Source organism: Sorex araneus, chromosome 10, assembly GCF_027595985.1.
Source record: "Sorex araneus isolate mSorAra2 chromosome 10, mSorAra2.pri, whole genome shotgun sequence".
Classification (NCBI taxonomy): Eukaryota; Metazoa; Chordata; class Mammalia; order Eulipotyphla; family Soricidae; genus Sorex; species Sorex araneus.
The window spans coordinates 14,676,674-14,699,618 of record NC_073311.1 but is presented as its reverse complement, the minus strand read 5'-3'; the positions used below and the strand labels follow the sequence as shown (position 1 = coordinate 14,699,618).

Sequence of the window (22,945 nt, the reverse complement as noted above, 5' to 3'; positions counted from 1 at the left end):
AAACCTGAAGTCATAGAGACCAGAATCAAGATTACTAGAGATTGGGGCTGGAGTGATAGCAGAGAGAGTCGGGCGTTTGCCTTGCACGTGGCCAACCCGGATTTGATTCCTAGCATCCCATATGGTCCCTGAGCACCACCAGTGTAATTCCTGAGTTCAGAACCAGGAGTAACCCCTGTGTGTCACCGGGTGTGACCCAAAAAGCAAAAAATAAATAAAATTTTCAAAAGATTACCAGATATTGAGCAGCAGGGAAAGTGGTGTAAATGTCTGATTATATAATAAATAAATATGGATATCTAATGTACAGTATGATATTTATAGTTAATAATGCTGTAATAAACACTTCAAAGTTGCTAGGAGTGATCTTAAAAATCCTCTACTGCTAGAAAAGACATGGTAACTATGTGACATGATGTAGATATTGTGTGCAATAAGTAAGTATATCAAATCAACAAATACACTATTAATTTATTCAATATTATATATCAATTATATCTCAATAAGATTAGCAGTTAAACCCCTGTGAGTTCAGGTCCAGACTCTGATCAGGTTCAGACATTGCACAAACCAGAACTACACCACTTACTACCCATCAAACTTTTAGAGAGTCTCACAATGGAGATGTTACTGGTACCTGCTCGAGCAAATCGATTTTACCAAGTGCTGAGGAAACCCAACTTCTGATTTGTGATGCTATTATGTGGGCAAAATGAAGCAGGCTCAGAGCTCACTCCAGCCATAGAAAGAGGATGATTGGAGGAACTGGTGCAGGGCTCTGCAACTATGATGTAATGATCCTAATGTCATGAAAATGATAATACTTTATTATAAAATAAATTAATTTTACAATAAGAGAATGAACATTGACTGAAGCTCCTTTATAAGTGAAGGACATTTTCAAGTTTCAAAAATATACAACTGTTTGAGATCAAAAATGAGTTTGCTAAATCTCTCAGTAAAATGGGAAGAGAAGGAACTTTTCTCAACATAGTTCAAGGCATTTGCCAAAAACCCACAGCTAAGTACGTAGACAATGTAGAGCTCACTTCTCTATTCCAAATAATGGTAGTGTGCTCATAACAGAGAGAAATAACCACCCCTTCTTGGGGACACTAATGAATATCACAGGTGGAACATCCACAAACAAAGCAAAATAGCTCTTGCTGTTTTCAGTATCAAAGTTCTTAGACAAGAACGGATGGGCAGAACGATGGAGCACTCAGGGAGAAAAAGACCATGAGAAGGGTGTGGTGGAAATAATGAAAAAGGACAGACTGAGCTCTCTGGGGCCAGTTAAATAAAGGGTTCTTTCCAAAACACCACTGCTTTTCTATACGCACAAAAGACAGAAATGTGAAAGTAATGAGTTGTAGTAGATATTATTAAGTTTTAATTAAGTTATCTTAGAAATAACACACAAACTGATCATCTGCCCAAACATCTCAATTAAGAATGTATAAAAGTGCATTCCTTCCAGCCCTTTGTCGGCTTTGTATCAAATGATCCAAACAGCTGAACTAGTTCAAAGACTCTACATGGAATAAATAAGCCTCGGGCTTATTTCAAGCTTTCTGCAGAGACACTAAAATGGTGATTTTTAATGTCATTCATCTTCAGAAAGATCTAGAGCTGCGCAAGCCATCAAAAAGTTTGCCACCCCCAGCCAAGTACGCAAAGACACGAGAAACCAGGAAACAAATGGAATGTCATCCACAGGTAGGAAAGCACTGCTTAGAAATTCATAAACTAAAGTTCCCTTTACACTTCCACTTCAAGTGTGAAGTAAAGTTGATTATTAGTTTAAAACTGTATATTTCATTACCACTCTCAACATGAAAAAGTACTATTCATACCTGTAAATTCAAATATACTTGACTCATAATCATCACAGAAACCAATCAGTATAAAGACTTATTTTAGAATAACAACAAAAACTGCTTTGTTTAGATTTAAAAAAAAAAAGTTACTCATTTCCTGAAAGTTATCTTTCACAAAAAAAGAATTTGTATTGATGCTCAGATCTCTGTTCAGAATGAATTACACCTTCTCAAGAATTCTTCTAGACTTGTATCTCCCATATTGTACTCCTTGGAATATTAAAAACTTGTAATGATAATATTAACTTACTAAATAGTGATATTTGTAATGAAATAATTTATTTTTCGGGTTCATCTTTTTCATGTTTTAACATTTACAAAATATAACTTCATATTACAATGTCAAAAAATAAAGTAAGTTAATCTTTTTTTCCTTCTTAAAAAAAATGCTATTGGGGTAAAAGCAAAGATAAAAACCATATGATCATATCAATAGATGCAGAGAAAGCATTTGACAAGATCCAACATCCTTTCATGATGAAAACCCTCGCCAAAATGGGGTTTGGAGGAACTTTCCTCAAGATAGTCGAAGCCATCTATCACAAGCCTACGGCAAGCATTATCCTCAACGGGGAAAAACTAAGGGCCTTTCCTCTGAGATCAGGCACAAGACAAGGATGCCCACTCTCACCACTCCTCTTCAATATAGTACTGGAAGTACTTGCGATAGCTATTAGACAAGAAAAAGAGATTAAGGGCATCCAGATAGGAAAGGAAGAAATCAAACTCTCACTATTTGCAGACGATATGATACTATATCTAGAGAAGCCTAAAACCTCTACTAAGAAACTCTTAGAAACAATAGACTTATACAGTAAAGTTGCAGGCTACAAAATCAATACCCAAAAATCCATGGCCTTCATATATGCAAACAATGAGGCAGAGAAAAGGGACATAAAAAAAGCAATCCCATTCACAATCGTGCCCCAGAAAATCAAGTACCTCGGAATCAGCTTAACCAAGGAAGTAAAAGACCTCTACAAAGAAAACTACAAAACGCTACTCCATGAAATCAAAGAGGACATGAGGAAATGGAAACATATACCCTGCTCGTGGATAGGGAGAATCAATGTTGTCAAAATGGCAATACTCCCCAAAGCATTATACAGATTCAACGCGATCCCTATAAGTATACCCATGACATTCTTCAAAGAAATGGATCAAGCAATCCTAAAATTCATATGGAACAACAGATGTCCAAGGATAGCTAAAACAATTCTTGGGAAAAAGATGATGGGAGGTATCACCCTCCCCAACCTCAATCTTTACTACAAAGCAGTAACAATTAAAACAGCATGGTACTGGAACAAAGGCAGAGCCATAGACCAATGGAACAGGGTGGAATACCCTTACACACAACCCCAAATGTATGATCATCTAATCTTTGATAAGGGAGCAAGAGATGTGAAGTGGAGCAAGGAAAGCCTCTTTAACAAATGGTGCTGGCACAACTGGACAACCACATGCAAAAAAATGGGCGTAGACCTTGACCTGACACCATGCACAAAAGTCAGATCAAAATGGATTAAAGACCTCAACATTAGACCACAAACCATAAGGTACATTGAAGACAAGGTCGGCAAAACCCTCCACGATATTGAAGATAAAGGTATCTTCAAAGGTGACACAGAACTAAGCAATCTAGTAAAAACAGAGATCAACAAATGGGACTACATTAAACTAAAAAGCTTTTGCACCGCAAAAGATACAGTGACCAGAACCCAAAGACTATCTACAGAATGGGAAAGGATATTTACACAATACCCATCAGATAAGGGGTTGATATCAATGGTATATAAAGCACTGGTTGAACTCTACAAGAAGAAAACATCCAACCCCATCAAAAAATGGGGCGAAGAAATGAACAGAAACTTTACCAAAGAAGAAATACGAATGGCCAAAAGGCACATGAAAAAGTGCTCTACATCACTAATCATCAGAGAGATGCAGATCAAAACAACCACAAGATACCACCTCACACCACAGAGACTAGCGCACATCCAAAAGAACAAAAGCAACCGCTGTTGGAGAGGATGTGGCGAGAAAGGGACCCTTCTACACTGCTGGTGGGAATGCCCACTGGTTCAGCTCTTCTGGAAAACAATATGGACGATTCTCAAAAAATTAGAAATTGAGCTCCCGTTTGACCCAGCAATACCACTGCTGGGAATATATCCCAGAGAGGCAAAAAAGTATAATCGAAATGGCATCTGCACATGTATGTTCATCGCAGCACTGTTTACAATAGCCAGAATCTGGAAAAAACCCGAATGCCCTAGAACGGATGACTGGTTGAGGAAACTTTGGTACATCTATACAATGGAATACTATGCAGCTGTTAGAAAAAAGGAGGTCACAAATTTTTTATTTAAGTGGATCGGCATGAAAAGTTTCATGCTAAGTGAAATGAGTCAGAAAGAGAGAGACAGACATAGAAAGATTGCACTCATCTATGACATATAGAATAACAGAGTGGGAGACTAACACCCAAGAATTGTAGAAACAACTACCAGGAGGTTGACTCCATGGCTAGGAGGCTGGCCTCACATTCTGGGGAAAGGGCAACCCAGAAAAGGGATCACCAACTATAATGTAGTTGAAGGCCATGTGGGGGAAGGGAGTTTCGGGCTGAATGAGGGCTAGAGACTGAGCACAGTGGCCACTCAACACCTTTATTGCAAACCACAACAGCTAATTAGAGAGAGAGAACAGAAGGGAATGCCTTGCCACAGTGGCAGGGTGGGGTGGGGGGGAGATGGGATTGGGGAGGGTGGGAGGGATGCTGGGTTTACTGGTGGTGGAATATGGGCACTGGTGAAGGGATGGGTTCCCGAACTTTGTATGGGGGAAGCATAAGCACAGATGTGTATAAATCCGTAACTGTACCCTCATGGTGATTCATTAATTAAAAATAAATAAATTTATTTTAAAAAATGCTATTGGGGGCCAGAGAGATAGCTCAGTGGTCAAAGACACATGCCAAGCACTGAGACCCAAATTCAAATAATAACAACACATGACCCCCAGCAGTACAGGGCTAAGCAGATCCCCACCTTTGGGCCAAGCATTGAATCATCTGGCCAGCTGGTGAAGTATCACAGGTGGTGGCCCCCAGGCCTCCTTAGCACTATTTTGGAACCCTTCAAAAAATGCTATTATAGTAATTTTCATAGCAATGACACCTTAAAATGTAGGAAACATGGTAAAATTTCAGAGATAGTGGTTTTGGGGTTTTGGGGGGCGGTTGCAGTGCTGGTGATCAAATCTAGGATCTCATACATGCAAGGTATGAGGGCCAGCATCACTGAGTCAGGTTCCCAACCTTAGAAAAATATTTTTTATCACTAGTGTAGATTCTCTTAATACATGATCTTATCAAAGTCTCTAAAATGTCCTACACTTGAAAAAACCAATGCTGCGACCTTCACTGAACTCAATGTTTCCCAGATCCACATGCTATTCAATCCCTTCTTTGCAGAACTCGTAATAACACTTCATGAGACCAACATCCTGGAAACTGCCTGGGAAAGACTGCTTATTCCCTCATTACCCTGGGTCAAGAATTCTGTGATCAGCATTACCAAGACCCAGGGACAGAATCCCTCCCTTCCATCCGAGAGGAAGGTAAATATGTTTCAGGGTCAACAGAACTGAATAGATGACCTAACACTCTCTGTAGAGGAAAAATTCCAACTGGGCCAGAGGCCGATATAGTCTGCTTGAGAAACATCTGTGATGTATTCATACTGATTGCTTTCTCCCACAAATGATGCACAGCTTTGTCTGTTTCAAATGCCTTTATGATGTGAGAAATGAATAAACTGAATTGAAGCCATCTGCATCATCGTAGGATGGGATGTACCGTGTGGTGAAAGGCATCCCTTTACATTTGCTCACAGATGAGGAAAGAAAAATCAATATTTTCTAGAACTAGTTTCTTAAAGTTACCTGATCAGCAAGTTTCTGTGAGTGTGTTCTTGTGATGTGGAATAAAACAAGTTGCATGCAAAATAGCAGGCAGCAGGAAAGGAAGAACAGGCCCCCCAAAATATTACCAATATGTTATGTTGCAATGCAGGGCTCTAGATTTTGTTGTTATTGTTGTTTTTCTAATACCAGGCTCAGTCCCCAACAAATTCATTTTGCACTTCAGGCTATTTATCTAGCAATCAACCAGTTTTCTAAAGTGGTATTAAGGGATCATGGGAAAGTCTCAAACGTCTAAAGCACATCTTGGGCATGCTGGAGGCGAAGGTTCAAGCCCCAGGTCTGCATGTTACTCTGAGGACCTCTGGGAATAACCCCGTAGCACAAAACTGGAAGGAACCCCAAGATGTGGCTGTCACTGTCACTGTCATCTTGTTGCTCATCGATTTGTTCGAGCAGGCACCAGTAACGTCTCTCATTGAGAGACTTATTGTTACTGTTTTTGGCATATCCAATACGCACGGGTACCTTGCCAGGCTCTGCCGTGCGGGCTCCATACTCTCAGTAGCTTGCCCGGCTCTCCGAGAGGGGCGGAGGAATCGAACACGGGTCGGCCGCAGGAAAGGTGAAAGGCGAACGCCCAACCACTGTGCTATGGCTCCAGCCCTAAGATGTGGCTAAGAAATAGAAATTTTTTAAAATATTGAAATAAGGAAATAAGGTTAAACAATTACCAGTGCTTTGGAAAGCCACAGTGAACATTGTCCATAGGCCTGGCCAGGGCACATTATACCTAAACCAGAAGCATCAGCACTTGCTCCCCCATTCTACACCTACTCGACCAGAATCTCCATTTCCACAAGATCCTGGCTTCTTTTATACACTTGGCAGCTTGAAAATCCTTATCTAGAGAATGTAACCTTTGACTTTCTATTTTCTATTGATTGGGACCGAATGCCATAATATTACAGCACTAACTTGTGAAGATTAATGAACTGTGTCATTTTTGGCTACTAGAAACAAATGATTTCTGCTGGATAGAAAAGTTAGCCACAAGTTTACAGGGAGTGGAATTGCTCGGCCTGAAGAACATAAACCATTTGTACCCTATTCCGGGATCCTTTCTTTCGGTGATTGTATTGTCTCAGTTCCTCAAGTTCTTCTTTGAACCAGATTTACCATGCGGCTCTTCCCTCATTAATGAGTTGAATAAATCTTGTGCATATGCTTCCTGCAAATGTAGCATAGCAACTGCTTGTAACTGCTTAAAGTTATCATTTAACACCAGTCACCTCTCAGGGACAATGAGAGGCTTATCTCTGATGAACACCAGAGGAGCCATCTTTTCTTTGAAATAAACAGAAAGTTGTCTAGCAAACATTAACTGATAACATCTACTCCAATGAAGACCACTCAAGCTTGGCCTGTTCCCACATAGATGGTTTAGTCTAAGGTATAATCAAATTTTAGAGGACTGGTCGTGATAGCCTGTTTTGGCTTCCAGACATGACCTGTAGCCAAAGAACTTTTTTTTTTCTGTTTTACAATTTGAGTTTGAATGTATTTGGGTATCACGTGTTTCCTTCTCCACAAGCTCCAATACTCTGTATTTTCTGAAACTAGGCTGTTTTATACATGTTTGCTACCTAGCTGGCCCCCTGAAGGCATTTAGGCTTCCAACTCTTAAAGGAGACACTAATCTGTTAAATTCAGTTAAGCCGGCGCTTCAGAGGGAAATGGCTGGTCTCAAATTTATAGCACACTCTAATCAGCCATTATTGGGAATATTTTTACATATCTATCATGCACAGACCCTGGGCTGCTATGATGAGTATGAAAAGAGTACAGCTGCCAAAGTCAGTGGCCTTATTCATTATCCACCAGAGGGCAAATTATTTACATGTATAACAATGCATTTGAAATGCATTTACTAAGCATCATCATCAATTTCTCCAGATACAAAAGAGTTTCAGTTAAATGATTCTCAGGGTGTAGAAACCACAGCCCCCATAAAACAGCAGAGATCCCTTCATGCTCAAACCTGCGTTATTAAAATGTCAAAATAAATACCATGCCGAAATATAGCAAGCAGAGACAGTAGCTACAGGCAATAGGATGGTTGCTCTGAAATCTGGTGTAGAAATTCAAGATCGGCTTTGGCCCAAGCAGAGTTTGACGGTGCCAATTAGTCCTGGTGGACAGTGTTTTTTTTCCTTAGATGGATTTGTTGACAACACATCATAGAAAGTTGTTGAGCGTCTGCTCTCGCTAGGCATAACTCTCTTTTTCATAAGTGCTAAATTCACGAAACAAGGAAAAGTAGGCACTATATAAACAGAGCCATTAATAATATAAATCTCAACTAGGGTAGAAGAATAATAAGGCCTGTCTCCTCGTTCTGCCTAAATAGTGATTTCTGTGGTTTTCCATTTGTCCTCTCTATGGATTTTTCTCCTTTGGTACATCTCATCTTTCATTTTACTCTAGCACTTCTTCAGGGGACTTAATGGGAACAAGTTTGAGGAAATCAGCTAATAATACCCCCATTGCTCATCTGGACAGCTAAGAGGCCTAGCTAACCACCGCTATCCCCCAACCACTGGTCTCTTTACCCGGCTATGAGGCCTTAGCTCTTAATCTCTCATTCAGCTGCAACTGGGCCATTAAATTGGCCTTATAGCTCTAGCATATGGCTTGAGATTGTTAATATGCATGCCATCCAATATGGTTATTTATCCATTTTTTTAAATTTCCCAGCTGAATTCGAAATGTGTTTTCTTTCAAGATCATCTTCCAACAGCTTCCCATACACTTTGTGTATGTGTGTGTGTCTGTGTGTGTCTATGTGTGAATGCGTGTTTCTTACTGAAGGATATATCCTCTGATTCTAAAAGTCAGTAGCAGTTTTAGTTCACTTGAGGAAGTCTTTCAAGTCCCCTCACACTGGCCTATCCTTCTCCATACCCTCCACATCATATCATTGTATCACTCTCATCCTGTTGTTCGTTGATTTACTCAAGCAGGCATCAGTAACGTCTCTATTCCTCTAAGCCCTGAGCTTTTAGCAGCATCTCCTTTCTCAGCTTTCCCAACAATTGGAGGCTCTTTCAGGGCCAGGGAAATGTGACCTATTGTTACTGTTTTTGGCATATCGAATACGCCACAGGTAGCATGCCAGGCTCATATAGAAGCAGTTTTTCAAATTTCTCTTTGGTCTGGAGAAAAAAACACTTTTCAAAATAAATGGACAGTCTAAATTATGGCAAAGAATTGGGACTGAAAAGCTTGTGAACAACAGAAAATCAAAGGGAGTTGGGATGCAGGTTCAGGTGATATCAGAAAAAGAAAAATAAATGATACAGCTGGCAAAACCATACACTGCAGGGCAATCCCCACCATCCAATTCTCCATGGCATTTAGAGAGAGACTGAAAATGTTTGACAGCCTTACACTGTTTTGATTTTATCACTGGAAATGCCACTATCAGATTCTAGGCAGGGTTGGCTTCCTTGGGAGACACTGTGGTCCCTTGACCCCTTACAGTTATTTCCAATGTAGAGGAAACTTCTCTGCTGGCTCCTGCCCCAGTTCAGGATTCCTGGCTCCAACACTGAGCTCAGGATGCACACAACCTGGACGAGGAGACTTAAATCCACTTCTCCCGCATACCTGCTGTTGTGAATGAGTGAAAACTGAGACTGACTTTGAGTTCTCTGTCATTGTGGCCTAGGTTGTGACTTCATTATACTATGTCTTTGTCTTTTTCCTATTCCTCCACCTGAAGGTACCTAGGATCCGTTAGCCTATTAAAGAATATGTGTTGACTTGAAATGACTTTTAGAAAGAAGCAAATACATTCCAGGGATAAAGCAATGAAAATCAGGCAGAGACAGAGAGAGACAGAGATGGGGAAAAGGGGAGAGAGAAAGAGAGAGATTATTAATGGATTAATGGTCCCTAGGAGGTGGAAATGATTTTTAGCTGTTGTAGCACCGTAGCACTGTCATCCCATTGTTCATCGATTTGCTCGAGCGGGCACCAGTAACATCTCCATTGTGAGACTTGTTGTTACTGTTTTTGGCATATCGAATATGCCATGGGTAGCTTGCCAGGGATACTGCTGTGCAGGCGGGATACTCTCGGTAGCTTGCCGGGCTCTCCGAGAGGGATGGAGAAATCGAACCTGGGTCAGTCACGTGCAAGGCAAATGCCCTACCCACTGTGCTATCGCTCCAGTCCAATAATCAGAACAGTACAAATTAAAATAGCAAAACACCAAAGTGGCATCCATTTAAAGAGAAAGAATGTCAGGGCCAGGCAAACAGCTGGATGGACAAAAGCTCTGCACGCACGGCCCTGGGCCTAATCCCCAGCACCCCAAGCATTCCCTCTCCCTATGGCCAAAAAGAGAGGGAATTTTATTGTCCTTGGAGGTGTGAAGAGATGAGAATGCTCCCTTAAGACTGATAGGAAAGACAACACTGGGATGTCTCTCGGAAGGGACTAGGAGCCAGCTGTCTCCATGTGAGTGAAACGTGCCCGGAAACCACATGGCTCAACTTTGAGAAAGCAATTTGGTGAAATACACATGTAAATCCACAGGCAATGGTATTAGAACCATTTTAAAGACTTTTATGTTCCACAAGAAAATAGACTCATCCTACAAATATACTGATCCCAATAAATAGCTTCAAAGTGTAAGTATTAATTTTTCTTGAAAGTATAAAAATAGACACAAAGATATGGGAAGGGATACATATTATGACCACCTCTATATGTGTTCCCTTCTATTTTCACACACACACACACACACACACACACACACACACACACACACACAAGCCCAAGTCTCTAAAACCTGTGAATATATCAGAGAAAACAAAGTGTCCATCAGAAATTTGAAAGACAAATTTGAAACCCAAAGTGTCCATCAAAAATTTGAAAGACACATCAATTCTAAAATGTTGAATTTGAAGCCAGGGAGGGAGGGAGAAAGGGAGGGAGAAAGAAAGAGAGAGAAAGGAGGGAGGGAAGAGAGGAATGAAGGGAGGAAGGGAAGAGAGAAAGAGGGAAGGAAGGGAGGGAGGGAGGGAGGGAGGGAGGCAGAAATGTCTGGTGATTTTAAAATGTCTACAAACACTTTGACATTCCTTTCTCTGAAAGATGGAATTTAATTATTCCCTTCCCGTCTTCTTCCTAGTGAGTGTGAGCTAGAGCGAATCCCTTCTGGTGAATACAAACCAACATGAAAAGCACATGATTAAGTCACAAAAAACAGTACAACTTCTTCCCCCTCCTCCTCCTTCTCCCTCTTCTTCTCCTCCCCCCTCCTCCTCCTTCTCCCTCTTCTTCTCCTCCCCCCTCCTCCTTCTTCTCCTCTTCCCCCCTCTCCTTCTCTCCTCTTTCTGCTGCTGCTGCTGCTGCTCTTACTCCTTCCCTCTCCCTTCTTTCTTCCTTTCTTCCTTCCCTCATTCCTGTCATTCCTCCTCCATACCTCCCTTTCTCATTACTTGCACTGTAGGAAGTCTGTTTGAGGGTTGGTAGGCAGTAGTATATTGCAAATAATATGAGAAACAAATTCTACAGCACAGGCTAAAGTAGAAATCAAGACCCAGATTTCAGTCTACAAATACCATCTCATCATTCATAATGGTGGGAAATCTTTGTGAATTTATAATCATCACACTTCATTTAGAAATTCATAAATTTATAAATTCACTTAGAAGTTTAGAAATTGACTTAGAAATTCAGACTGCCTGTATCTAAGACAGGTGTAGACCTGGCTACACCAGCCCTGCATTCGCACCCGACAGCCTTCAGTGAGAACTGAAAACCATATCCGTGATGTAGAAAAGACACTCATCCTAGCATACTCCCCCCTTCCCAGTCTGCACCAACCTCAGGGCATTTCACTGTTTATTATCTTTCAGAATAGAAACATTTCCAGATTCCAAGTCTCTAGATACCAAATAACATACTGAAACAAATGATATACTGAAAAGGCTGTTTTAAGGACCATAGAAGAAAATTTATTTCTTAGAAGTGAAGGATATTCTTGCTTTGTCTAATATTACACCATTGTGCATCAGTGTCAAATATATGCAGTTTAAGATCCCATTTTCCCCAGCAGCAGTCTTGCTCATCTAGAACCACCACAGTCTCTGAAGGTGAGTTTACTGACCCTGCCCCTTCTCACCCTGGGCTCTTTGAAATGAGCTTAAAGGAAGGGATCTGAGCTTGCTAGATCAATTTACAACATGGCACATTTCCTCTTGTAGTGCTTGTTTTGGCTGGAGCGATAGCACGGGGGTAGGGCGTTGGCCTTTCACTCGGCCAACACGTGTTCAATTCCTCCACCCCTCTCCAAGAGCCCCGCAGGCTACCGAGAGTATTGCGCCCACCGGGCAGAGCCTGGCAAGCTACCCGTGGCATATTCGATATGCCAAAAACAGTAACAATAAGTCTCACTATGAGAGACATTACTGATGCCCACTCGAACAAATCGATGAGCAACGGGATGACAGTGACAGTGACAGTGCTTGTTTTAAGAAGATTTCATGGAGGCCACAGCATCTCTTCCACCTTGTCCTGGGTTTATCCTTGTCACCTCATTTAGTCTGAGCTTCTTATTGCTCACTCAGATTGTGTCTGACCACAATCACGTCGACTAAATCAAAGAGATGCTCCCAAACTCCAGCCCCAATTTTACCATTAATTACTTGCCTTTACCATTATTAATATTACTAGTACATAAACATTGTACTAAAATGAGAGTCAACAAACTACAACAGAGAAAGCAAATCTGGTCTACTACCAATTTTTATAAATGAAGTTTCATTGGAATACAACTAAACTTGTTTCTTTATATACCATCTGTGGCTGTTCACATCAAAGTAGTTGTCAGAAATACCTTAGGATATCCAAGCCTAAATTATTTATTAGCAAGTCACACTAGAATGAGAAGGATAAAAATATAAATATTAGGTAGTTAATCAGCCATAAATATACACTATGCTGTAAAAGACTGCAAAATGGGAAAAAGTAACATCACTATTTCCTTCATAGAACATTTGCCTTGTAATTCACAAGTCTCTAAAATTCTCACCTTATAAATGGACATGAATTGAATAGCTTTTGAAGTTGAAAATGAACTTACTGTGGCTAGTTTCTGAACATCTTCATCTGACGCTCCCAGGGATGCCAGGCCTATTTCTTGTGAAAATTGGGCAAATTTAGGGTCTGCAAGCAGTGGAACATGCCCCAGGAGTTCATGGCATGTGTCCCTGGCAATAAAAAATCACAGAAATATTATATAAGAAGCTTTAAATAAACAGTGATAGAACAAGATTTAAAAAATCCTAAATGTAAACTGGTAATGCCAATTATTTCTGTTACCAAATTTCATTAAGCCAAAGATTTTTTAATAACATTTCACATCTCTGAATACTAGCAACAACTAGCAAGCCATAATAAATTATATAACATACAATGTTTTAAATAAAATAATTTTAAATAAAATATGACTAATTTTCTATTGTTTGTTGTAGGTCAAAAATCTGATAATTATCTGGCTATATATAATGTCTGTTGGTCCTCAAGAGAAGCTTCAAGAATTTAAGGAACTTATTACTACAAAATCCTATAGGGGCTGGAGCGAAAGCACAGCGGGTAGGGTGTTTGCCTTGCACGAGGCCAACCCAGGGTTCAATTTCCAGCATCCCATGTGGTCCCTGAGCACTGCCAGAGTAATTCCTGAGTGCAGTGCCAGAAGTAACCTCTGTGTATCAATGGGTGTGACCAAAAAAAAAAAAAAGAAGTAAAAAAAAAATCCTATAGTTCAGGATGGGCATGTTAACAGCTGTGTACTAAATCTGATCCACTGCCTGTTTTTCAAGACAAAGTATTATTGAACCACAGTGATGCCCACTCATTTATGTGTTGTCCATGATTTTTTGGACTAAAATGACAGGGTACAATAATTGTGACTGATGTCATCCAACCTACAAATTCATATTTATTTACTAATAAATAATGCAGTATTCTTACTGCCATCTTGAAAAAAACTTTTCTGACTCTTGCTATAGATAGTAATAAAGCCAAAATTCAAATGCACCTTACCCTGATTTTTAAACTTTTGCTTTTTAAACTTTAATTGCACTATATCTCCTGTTACATTTTTCCAGGCAGTGGGGAAACAGCAGAGGACCATATTGTCATCATTAAAATGGCTTTGCCCAGAGACAATTCTCCTGTCTTCATATAACACAAGGAATTCCCTTGAGTCTGTACATTAGAAGACCCCCCCCCCGAAATCCTCCCCTCAACAGCCTTCTGTTCTCCTAGGTATAATAGAAGCTTTAGAGCCTTGCTCATTTGCCTAAATTTCCCTTTGGAGCTGAATAACTAGGCAAAGGCAGGTAGTATCTCTACGAAGCAAGGCAGATGCCTTCCTGGGTCACTGCCATGAATCCTGATACCAAGCTATATTGGAATGAATTCCACTGTGACTCTCTAGGAAAAGATCAAGAGGCAGCAGTATTTCATTATCTTGACAAAAACTAATTAGCCAGGTAGTAATTGAGAGACTCCAAACTCCTTTGAAGTGTTTCACTTCAAAACAGTGCCATAATATAAATGCAAAATGCTACCACCACTGTTGCAAGTAAGCTGGGCAGTCATGTGGGTGAAAGAAGTGAATGGTGGTGAAGGGCACAAAATTGATGTCTACATAAAATAGTTGGCATTACCCAATCAAAAAATCTTGTTTTCACAGTATAAACCACCATCCTAACCTTGGCCAGTCACTATATAGATATATCAGGTGTAAAATATAGCCAAATGAGACTATGCAGACATGATACTGAAAGAAATCCCCAACTTATTCCCTGCCAGCTATGTGCCAATAACTTTCCTTTACACAGAACTGAATTTTGGGGAAAGCATATATGCTGACCATTCTCAATCTCATTGCTTAAGATAGAGATATAGACTCACTGGATACTCATCTAGGAATTAGGCATTATCCAAACTATTTTATCTATGAAGAAATTGAAGGCAGGAGGATGGGGAAGAAGTTAATATATAGTAAGCATATTATGTATTGGGTATTATACTAGTCATATAAGTAATTTAATCACTTACAAAGAAGTATTATCAATTCCATTTGTAAGAAGGAAAACAGAAATCCAGTAAATTAAAGCAATTTCTCCAAAATCAACTTGTAAATATGAGAACATTTTGAACTCAAATTTCCCTGCCTAAACACTATGCTTTTTGTTCCCTTGGTTTAACTTTTGAATGTAGAGTAAATGAGAAGAGGATTAAGGGAAGCCTGGCTCAGATTGTGGGGGAGAGAATTTAACCAAATTGATCAGCAGTACTGAGGTCCAAAATCTCTTCCTATGCCATTCAGTGGTCCTCAATTCTAGAAATTAGAAGTCTTTTTAAAAGTACTAATAGGGCTAGAGCAATAGTATAGCAGGTAGGGCAAGCAGCGGACCTGGGTTCGATCCCCAGTGTCCCATAAGGTCCCCTGAGCACCCCCAAGAGTGGTTCCTGAGTGCAGAGCCAGGAGTAATCCTGTACATTGCCAGGTGTGACCCAAAATAAATAAATAAATAATAAAAATAAAAAATACTAATGATAGAGTACAAAAGCCTATTGGCTTAGGGGATGCAGGCTCAATCTCAGGATGGCACGCTCTCCATCGAGATGTGACCTGGGTAGCCACACGTTTTTGCAGTCACTCTGATGCTGATCAACCACAATCCAGAGGCCAGCTAGACTACTTTTGGTACCAGCAGCTGCTCGCAGAAATATCTCTAGACTGTTAACTAAGCCATAGTCCCACACTGGCTAAGGAGGGGAAAGGTCTTTCTTTCTCGGCTTTTTTTTTTCCCCTTTTCGGGGAAACGGTGTGGTGTCTGCCATTTTATAAGGACCATTAAGGAGGTATGAATTGGTGGCAGGGGGGAAGAAAAAAAAGATATGAATTTGCAACAGCGGGATGCAGGCTCAATCTCGGGATGGGCGCAATACCGGCGCACTCTCTGCCGAGATGTGACCCGGGTGGCCACACGTTTGTGCGGTCACTCTGATGCTGATCGACTACAATCCAGAGGCCAGCTAGACTACTTTTGGTACCAGCAGCTGCTCGCAGAAATGTCTCTAGACTGTGAACTAAGCCATAGTCCCATGCTGCCCCAGGAAGGGAAATGATGCAATTTCTAACATAAATCTCCCTGGACTTAGTTACTAAAATACTAAAATACAGAACTCCCAAACCGTGCGGCTGCTATTGCGGCCGCATGACTTCATATCTCTTCATTCTCAGCAATGGAAAACTAATTATCAAATGCTTCCTTGTTAGCAGGGCTGTTTTTTGGGGGGAAACTCCAACAATAGTGAGTTTTGTGTTGAAATATGGAATGTAATCAAGGTAAAGAGAAAGTGAAGTGAAATTTATCAGCTACGCAGGCGGGGGTGGGGGGTGGGGGTGGAAGGTATACTGGGGCTTTGGGGTGGAATATGTGCACTGGTGAAGGGATGGGTATTCGAGCATTGTATAACTGAGACAAAAGCCTGAAAGCTTTGTAACTTTCCATATGGTGATTCAATAAAATAAATTAATTTTTTTTAAAAGCCTATTGACTTAAAGGAGAGTAAAACTGCAGCCAAAAAACAACTTAACCAGACTCTCTGGCATAATCAGAGTATCTCTATATTTTTCAAAGCTCTCCAGTGGATGAGGTATAGACAGGGCAGACCCCCCCACCTTTGATGATAACTGATAATGCGAGATACTTTGTTAACTGGCTTCAGAAACTAGATAAAATTTGGATGGGTGTAATTTTGAGATTCCAAATTTTAATTCTGCTAGAATTACATCAGAAAACTAGTGAATAAATCAGGTGACAGAAAGGTCATGAGATAGCTAATAACATCTCCACATGCATTTGAATCAGTTACTAGTGCAATACTTCTATGCCAGAGTGGACCCTATAGACTAGCTCCTGTGATCAGTTTTTTAAAGGTCATGCAGTCCACACTGTTTGGAATTTGGATCAAGAGGCCCACCGTGGATAAATATGAATACCCAACTACAGCATACTCTGTAAATAGTAAAGCACCCCAACTGAGCCAAGTTGAAAAAACAATAATTTCAAATGAGACCAGATGTCAAACTCCAGAGAAAAGCTGAAGATGATGATACATACTATTAACTCACAGTAGCATTTAAAAAGTCAGAAATTTAAATACAACTGTTGTAGCCAACATGTATTGAATGTTTAACATGGGTGAGATACAATGCTAAGTACCAATAAGGTAAGAATATACTAGTAGTTCCACCTACTGTATAGAGATGAGTTACCTATATATAACTACTGCACTAGAGCCAGCACTACTGAAAGCATGGGACCCAGACTACAATAATTAAATTGAAATATATATCTGTCAAAGAGTCAGGTTGAGGGGTGAGAGGGAAACTGGGGTCATTGGTGGAAGGATGGGGTTATAAGGTTGAGGGATTGGAGGTGGAACACTGTATGCTTGAAACTCTACTGTAACAACTTAGTAAATCACAATATCTAAATTTAAAATAAGTTCAATACTTGAGGTAGTAGCCACCACAGCAGTGAATTCTTAGTGTCATACTGGATGTTCTTTTGAGTCTACTAAATAGTTAAAGAAGATTTCCGAAGATGTCTTCTATTTATCTGGTAGAGTTCAGATGCTTATTGGCTTAAAGGAGAGTAAAACAATATATGTACATGCAATTAAAGAGAGAAAGAGAAAAAGGAGGAGGAGGAGGAGGAGGAGGAAGAAGGAGGAAGAGGAGGAGGGAGGAGAAGGAGGAGGAGGAGGGGAAGGAGGAGGAGGAGGAGGAGAAGGAGGAGAGGAGGAGGAGGAGGAGGAGAAGGAGGAGGAGGAGGGGGAGGAGGAGGAGGGGGAGGAGGAGGAGGAGAAGAAGAAGAAGAAGGAGGAGGAGGAGGAGGAGGAGGAGGAGGAGAAGAAGAAGAAGAAGAAGAAGAAGAAGAAGAAGAAGAAGAAGAAGAAGAAGAAGAAGAAGAAGAAGAAGAAGAGGGAGGAGGAGGAGGAAGAGGAAGAAGAAGAGGAGGAGGAGGAAGAGGAAGAAGAAGAGGAGGAGGAGGAGGAGGAGAAGAAGAAGAAGAAGGAGGAGGAGGAGGAAGAAGAAGAGGAGGAGGAAGAGGAAGAAGAAGAGGAGGAGGAGAAGGAGGAGGAGGAGAAGAAGAAGAAGAAGAAGAAGAAGAAGAAGAAGAAGAAGAAGAAGAAGAAGAAGAAGAAGAAGAAGAAGAAGAAGAAGAAGAAGAGGGAGGAGGAGGAAGAGGAAGAGGAGGAGGAGGAAGAGGAAGAAGAAGAGGAGGAGAAGGAGGAGGAGGAGGAGGAGAAAAAGGAGGAGGAGAAGAAGAGGAAGAGGAGGAGGAGGAAGAGAAAGATGAGGAGGAGGAGGAAGAAGAAGAAGAAGAGGAGGAGGAAGAAGAAGAAGAAGAGGAGGAGGAGGAGGAGGAGGAGGGAGGGAGGAAGATGTTTGAGATTCAAAGACACAAAAGGACTAAGATCTCTACAATCAGAAAATGAGCTTTGGGGAAGTAGGAAGATAGCTTTAAGGGCTGAAGAGGGAACTTTGTATGTGGGAGTCACAGGATTAATACCCAGCACCACATAGTCCCCTAAGCACTGCAAAGAGTACCTGAATTCTCCACATCATGCCACCAAGAATAGCAATTCAAATGGGGAAAATAATCTAGAAACTAAATTTAAAGTTAAGGTGCCATTAGGAATGTACTCACAATCCATTTAAAACCCTTAATAGTAACAATGACAAAGTAATTCAACCATATACAAAATAATATTAAGGAAATTATAAGTTTAAAGGACAAGAGTCCTTCAATAGCATGAGTTATATTATTTCATTAATAATGAAAGCTTAGTTTTCCTATGACTGTTAGGCTGAGGGGATTCTGGCCTCTCCTTGATAGTCTCCTCCCAACTCTCAATCCTCCCCAAAAACCCTCAACAAAAAGTTTTTTAAAGAGAAGAATGAATTAATGAAAACCCAAAGAAAAATGTCCGACAGAATCATTATGGAGAGTGAGAGATACTCACAGCGTTAGAAGCAGAAATGGTCACACCATATTTCATCAGTTCATACTCTGCAGAGACCTGAGAATGAGCCACGCTGAGACATTCTAGTGAGCACAGATGCAGCAAGCGTGGCTATCACACTGCTCCGGGGTCAGGGTTTTAAGGACCCTTATCTCAAGGTCAAAACAAGATTATTGTGTCTCCTGGCTTTTGGGGAAATAGTCTCAGAAATAAACACCAGACTATTCTCTGTCCCAAAGTCTAGGGCTATCACTCCATGATATGGCAAAGAAAGCAGAAGTACCTGAAAACTGCAACCACACAGCAAAGAAAGGTTTTCAATGGCACTTCATAAAATCAGTTCATAAATTCTGAAAAGTTGGCATATTCTTTAGTCTCTTGGAGACCCAGGCACTTAGAAACTGGCTTCACTACCAATTTAGGCTAAAAGAGGTCCCAAACAACAGGGAGGCTAAGCGAAACTGAACTCTTCCCTCCACACAGGACACCCAGTTCTGTTAGGCTAAACTCATGCTATTTCACCTGCACTGGCAAATTGCAGTAGCTGTGATGTGTGCATGTAAAGCAGTTCTTGATTCCCAGGAACTGGTCACCCACAGTGGGACCCCTGATTTTAAAGAACTGGGCTCTGAAGTGAGCCCTCGGACTTGCATCTCTTAAAAGAATGACCAGATCATTCTTAAAAGATTTCATTATTTGGCTATAATTGCCCCTGTCAGCACATGCTGCTGCCAATCTCAACATGGCAAACTTTTCTCCTTTAAACTCACATCCCTTTTATATATTTTCACCTGAATAATGCCTTTGAGAGGACTTTTCACAAAAGCCCTCTGTTCATAGGAAATGTAGGGCCTTTCAGAAATGGTTAACACTGTAAAACATCATGTCCCCTTATATATAATATATATATATATTTTTTTTTTTTTAAGGTAGAAGAATGAACAGCAAAGACTGATATCAGACACTAAACTTTTGCAGTTTTAAATTGGAATCTTCCTTGATAAGCCCTGTTAGGAAGATTCTAAAGCCCTCAAAATGGGCCTACAAAGGCTCCAGGGCAAAATGCCTCCAGGGAATTCTTAAATCATTGTGAGAAAGTTGTGAGCATTTTGCCACAGGGGGAAAAGGTCCTCATTGTTCAGTTCAAATTCAAAATGAGTCTGGCATTTTCCTCCTTTTATAAGTTTTCAAAGCTGACTCCTGGCACTGTGTGTTCAACAACTCTTTACTTTTGCTGGAAATTAAAGCCTTCCAGAAACAGGGAGTGAGCATCCAACATTTACTTTCCATCTCGCATCACCACATCTGTTTTTCCAACCCTATGACTATAGGTTTTGTTTGCTCTAAATGACACAGAAACCAAAACTTAATGCTACATCATGAAGGGAAGGGAAGGAAGATGAGCGGGAGGTTAGAGCGTTTGCATTGATGAAAGAAGCAGGCAGCTGAGCTGCGAGCAAGCACAGGGCACGATTTTACATGTTCACACATTTGGTGGGTCAAGCACAAATCATCTGGAATGGCACATACAGATGGACACACTGAAAGAGCATGACTGGGCTGTTTTTACAGCACCAGGAAGATGAGATTGGGAATTAACTTGGTATGGGGTCCTTTTTTTCCCCAGTGCTTACGCCGACCCGCATTCGATTCCTCCATCTCTTGGAGAGCCCAGCAAGCTACTGAGAGTATCCCGCCCACACAGCAGAGCCTGGCAAGCTACCTGTGGCGTATTCAATATGCCAAAAACAGTAACAACAAGTCTCACAATGGAGACAGTACTAGTGTCTGCTCGAGCAAATTGATGAGCAATGGGTCAGGTCGACAGTGCTACAGTGCTACTTTAGAACCATATACAAAGTTTCTTCCATTTAGATTTAAAATAGCAATCTGTAAGGTCTGGCCCAGATTGGATTTGAAATAGTTCTTATAATCCTTCCCTCCTATATCCCAGAACAAATATATGCGTGGTCCCCTTTATGAAGCAGGGCATCTGGGTAGTACTCTGGATGAAATCATCTTTATTTTTAACCTTTCTTCCCCTTAGAATCTTAAGAAAGCCCATACATGCTACTATTCTTTACTACAATTATTTTGAGATGATCAGAAAATAGTACATTTCTCATTTTTGAATTTTAGTTCAACACACACTTAGTATGTGCTTAATCAGCACCAGGTACTATGTCAGGAACTGAGGTTTTAAAAGTGACTAATGCATGATCCTATGACTCTTAGCAAAAGCCATCCTATGGCTCCATCAAAGGGCCGTCCAAAATCAAATATTTGCTTTCCTGACCCAGTAACATGAGACAATGCATTTCCAGTTCATACAAAATGGCTACAATGGAGACTCCCTTTGTCTCTAGCTACCTACCACCTTAGAAAATACTAAAGAGTCAGGTAACATAATGCTAAAAGTATAAAGTCTGGTGTCAGACCCGAGTCTATAGATTATTAGCACAGAGCCATGCAATAATAATTCCTGCAGTAATGGAATGAATATTCTACCTGTATTACACAATAGAGTTGTCACTTAACACAGGTGCCTGGTAAACACTTGAAATGAGGCTAGCATGACTGAGAAACGAACTTTATAGCTTAAATAAAGTTATATAGTCATATCTCTATATTGAACAGCATAGAAATGTCATCATCTATAAAACAGAGATTGTAAGGTTCTAATTTATCTCATAGTGTCCTTAAACATTGTAGCAGCATAATGTATTTAAAAATTTGAACAGCTCCCAAGAAGTTCTGTATTAAGAGCCATATATATTAAATTACACTTACATCGAGGCTTATTAACACCTCAGTAGGTTTTACCCTTTGGGAAGATATTTTATCCCTTAAACAAGAAGTAAAGTAAACTTCACCAGGACACAGGTCACACCACACTTAATCTTTGGGTTTCAGTGCTAAGAAAAGCTTGGAATCCAACTGTGTGGCACATAATATTCAATAGGGGGTACTGGGGATCACATGGTACCTGGGTCTCAAACCTGCTGAATCTGTGCTCTACCACTTGAGCTAGCTACCCAGCCCCTCGTAACTGCTTTTGAAATATGCCGAAATAGATGGACGCCTAGTGCTCCGTGAAGAAGGAATCAAGGGAATCCCAGTGGTTTTCCTGTTCTCCGGTGTAGCACACAGGACTTGGACTAGCTCTCGATTATGCTACTTCCTATTTGTGTGACCATAGGGAATTACCTGACCCCTCTGAACCTTAAATCACATCTCTAGACTGGTGAGGGAATCCCCAAGATGTGGGGAATGTCAGGTCACTTTTTCTTTCTCTCTTGTGGTGGCTTCTGTGCCAGTCAATAGATGTCCTTCTCGACACGATAATGAAAAGGTCTGAATAGAAGTTGCCTCTTTCTTGCTGAAAATTCAGCTATTTTGAATTTTTTCCTCTGAAATTGTAATTCTTAAATGCAAATATTCCCAGAACATTTTCTCCCAGGTCATCTCAGCCTTCCACATAAGAGTCTCTCCCTGGGTACTTCGTATTGAGGGAAGATAAAGAACTGTGATCCAGGTATAGGTACATAAAAGTGCTAATTTTGGATAATAGGCAGCAAAAAGGCAAAGACTGGGGTGTGGTGGGGGTAAAAAAAAAAAGCCCTTGGGGCTGGAGTGATAGCACAGTGGGTAGGGCATTTGCCTTGCATGCGGCCGACCCGGGTTCAAATCTCAGCATCCCCTGAGCACCGCCAGGGTTGATTCCTGAGTGCATGAGCCAGGAGTGACCCCTGTGCATTGCTGGGTGTGACCCAAAAAGAAAATAAAAAAATCAAAAAAAAAAAAAAGCCCTCCTTTGTATCTGTATGCATAAATAAATGCATGTCATGCACAGGTACACAACTAAAACTTTTATTCCCAGTCTCCAGTTAACAATCTGAGACTAAAAGTAGAGCTGCAACAGGAACTTAGCACACATTTGGTTTCAGAGCACACAGGTTTTAAATAATATATAAATTATATGAATTATATAAATAATGCCCATTGTTAGA

General features: G+C 40.6%; 1 protein-coding gene across 1 annotated transcript in view; it reads right to left on the bottom strand.

Annotated features, from left to right (window-relative positions):
- TPH2 (tryptophan hydroxylase 2) overlaps nucleotides 1-22,945 on the bottom strand; it is a 124,451-nt gene that overhangs the window by 37,843 nt on the left and 63,663 nt on the right. The window contains exon 8 of the mRNA XM_004602678.2: nucleotides 12,964-13,090. Coding sequence (XP_004602735.1) covers nucleotides 12,964-13,090 — 127 coding nt within the window. The remainder of the gene's footprint in view (nucleotides 1-12,963; nucleotides 13,091-22,945) is intronic.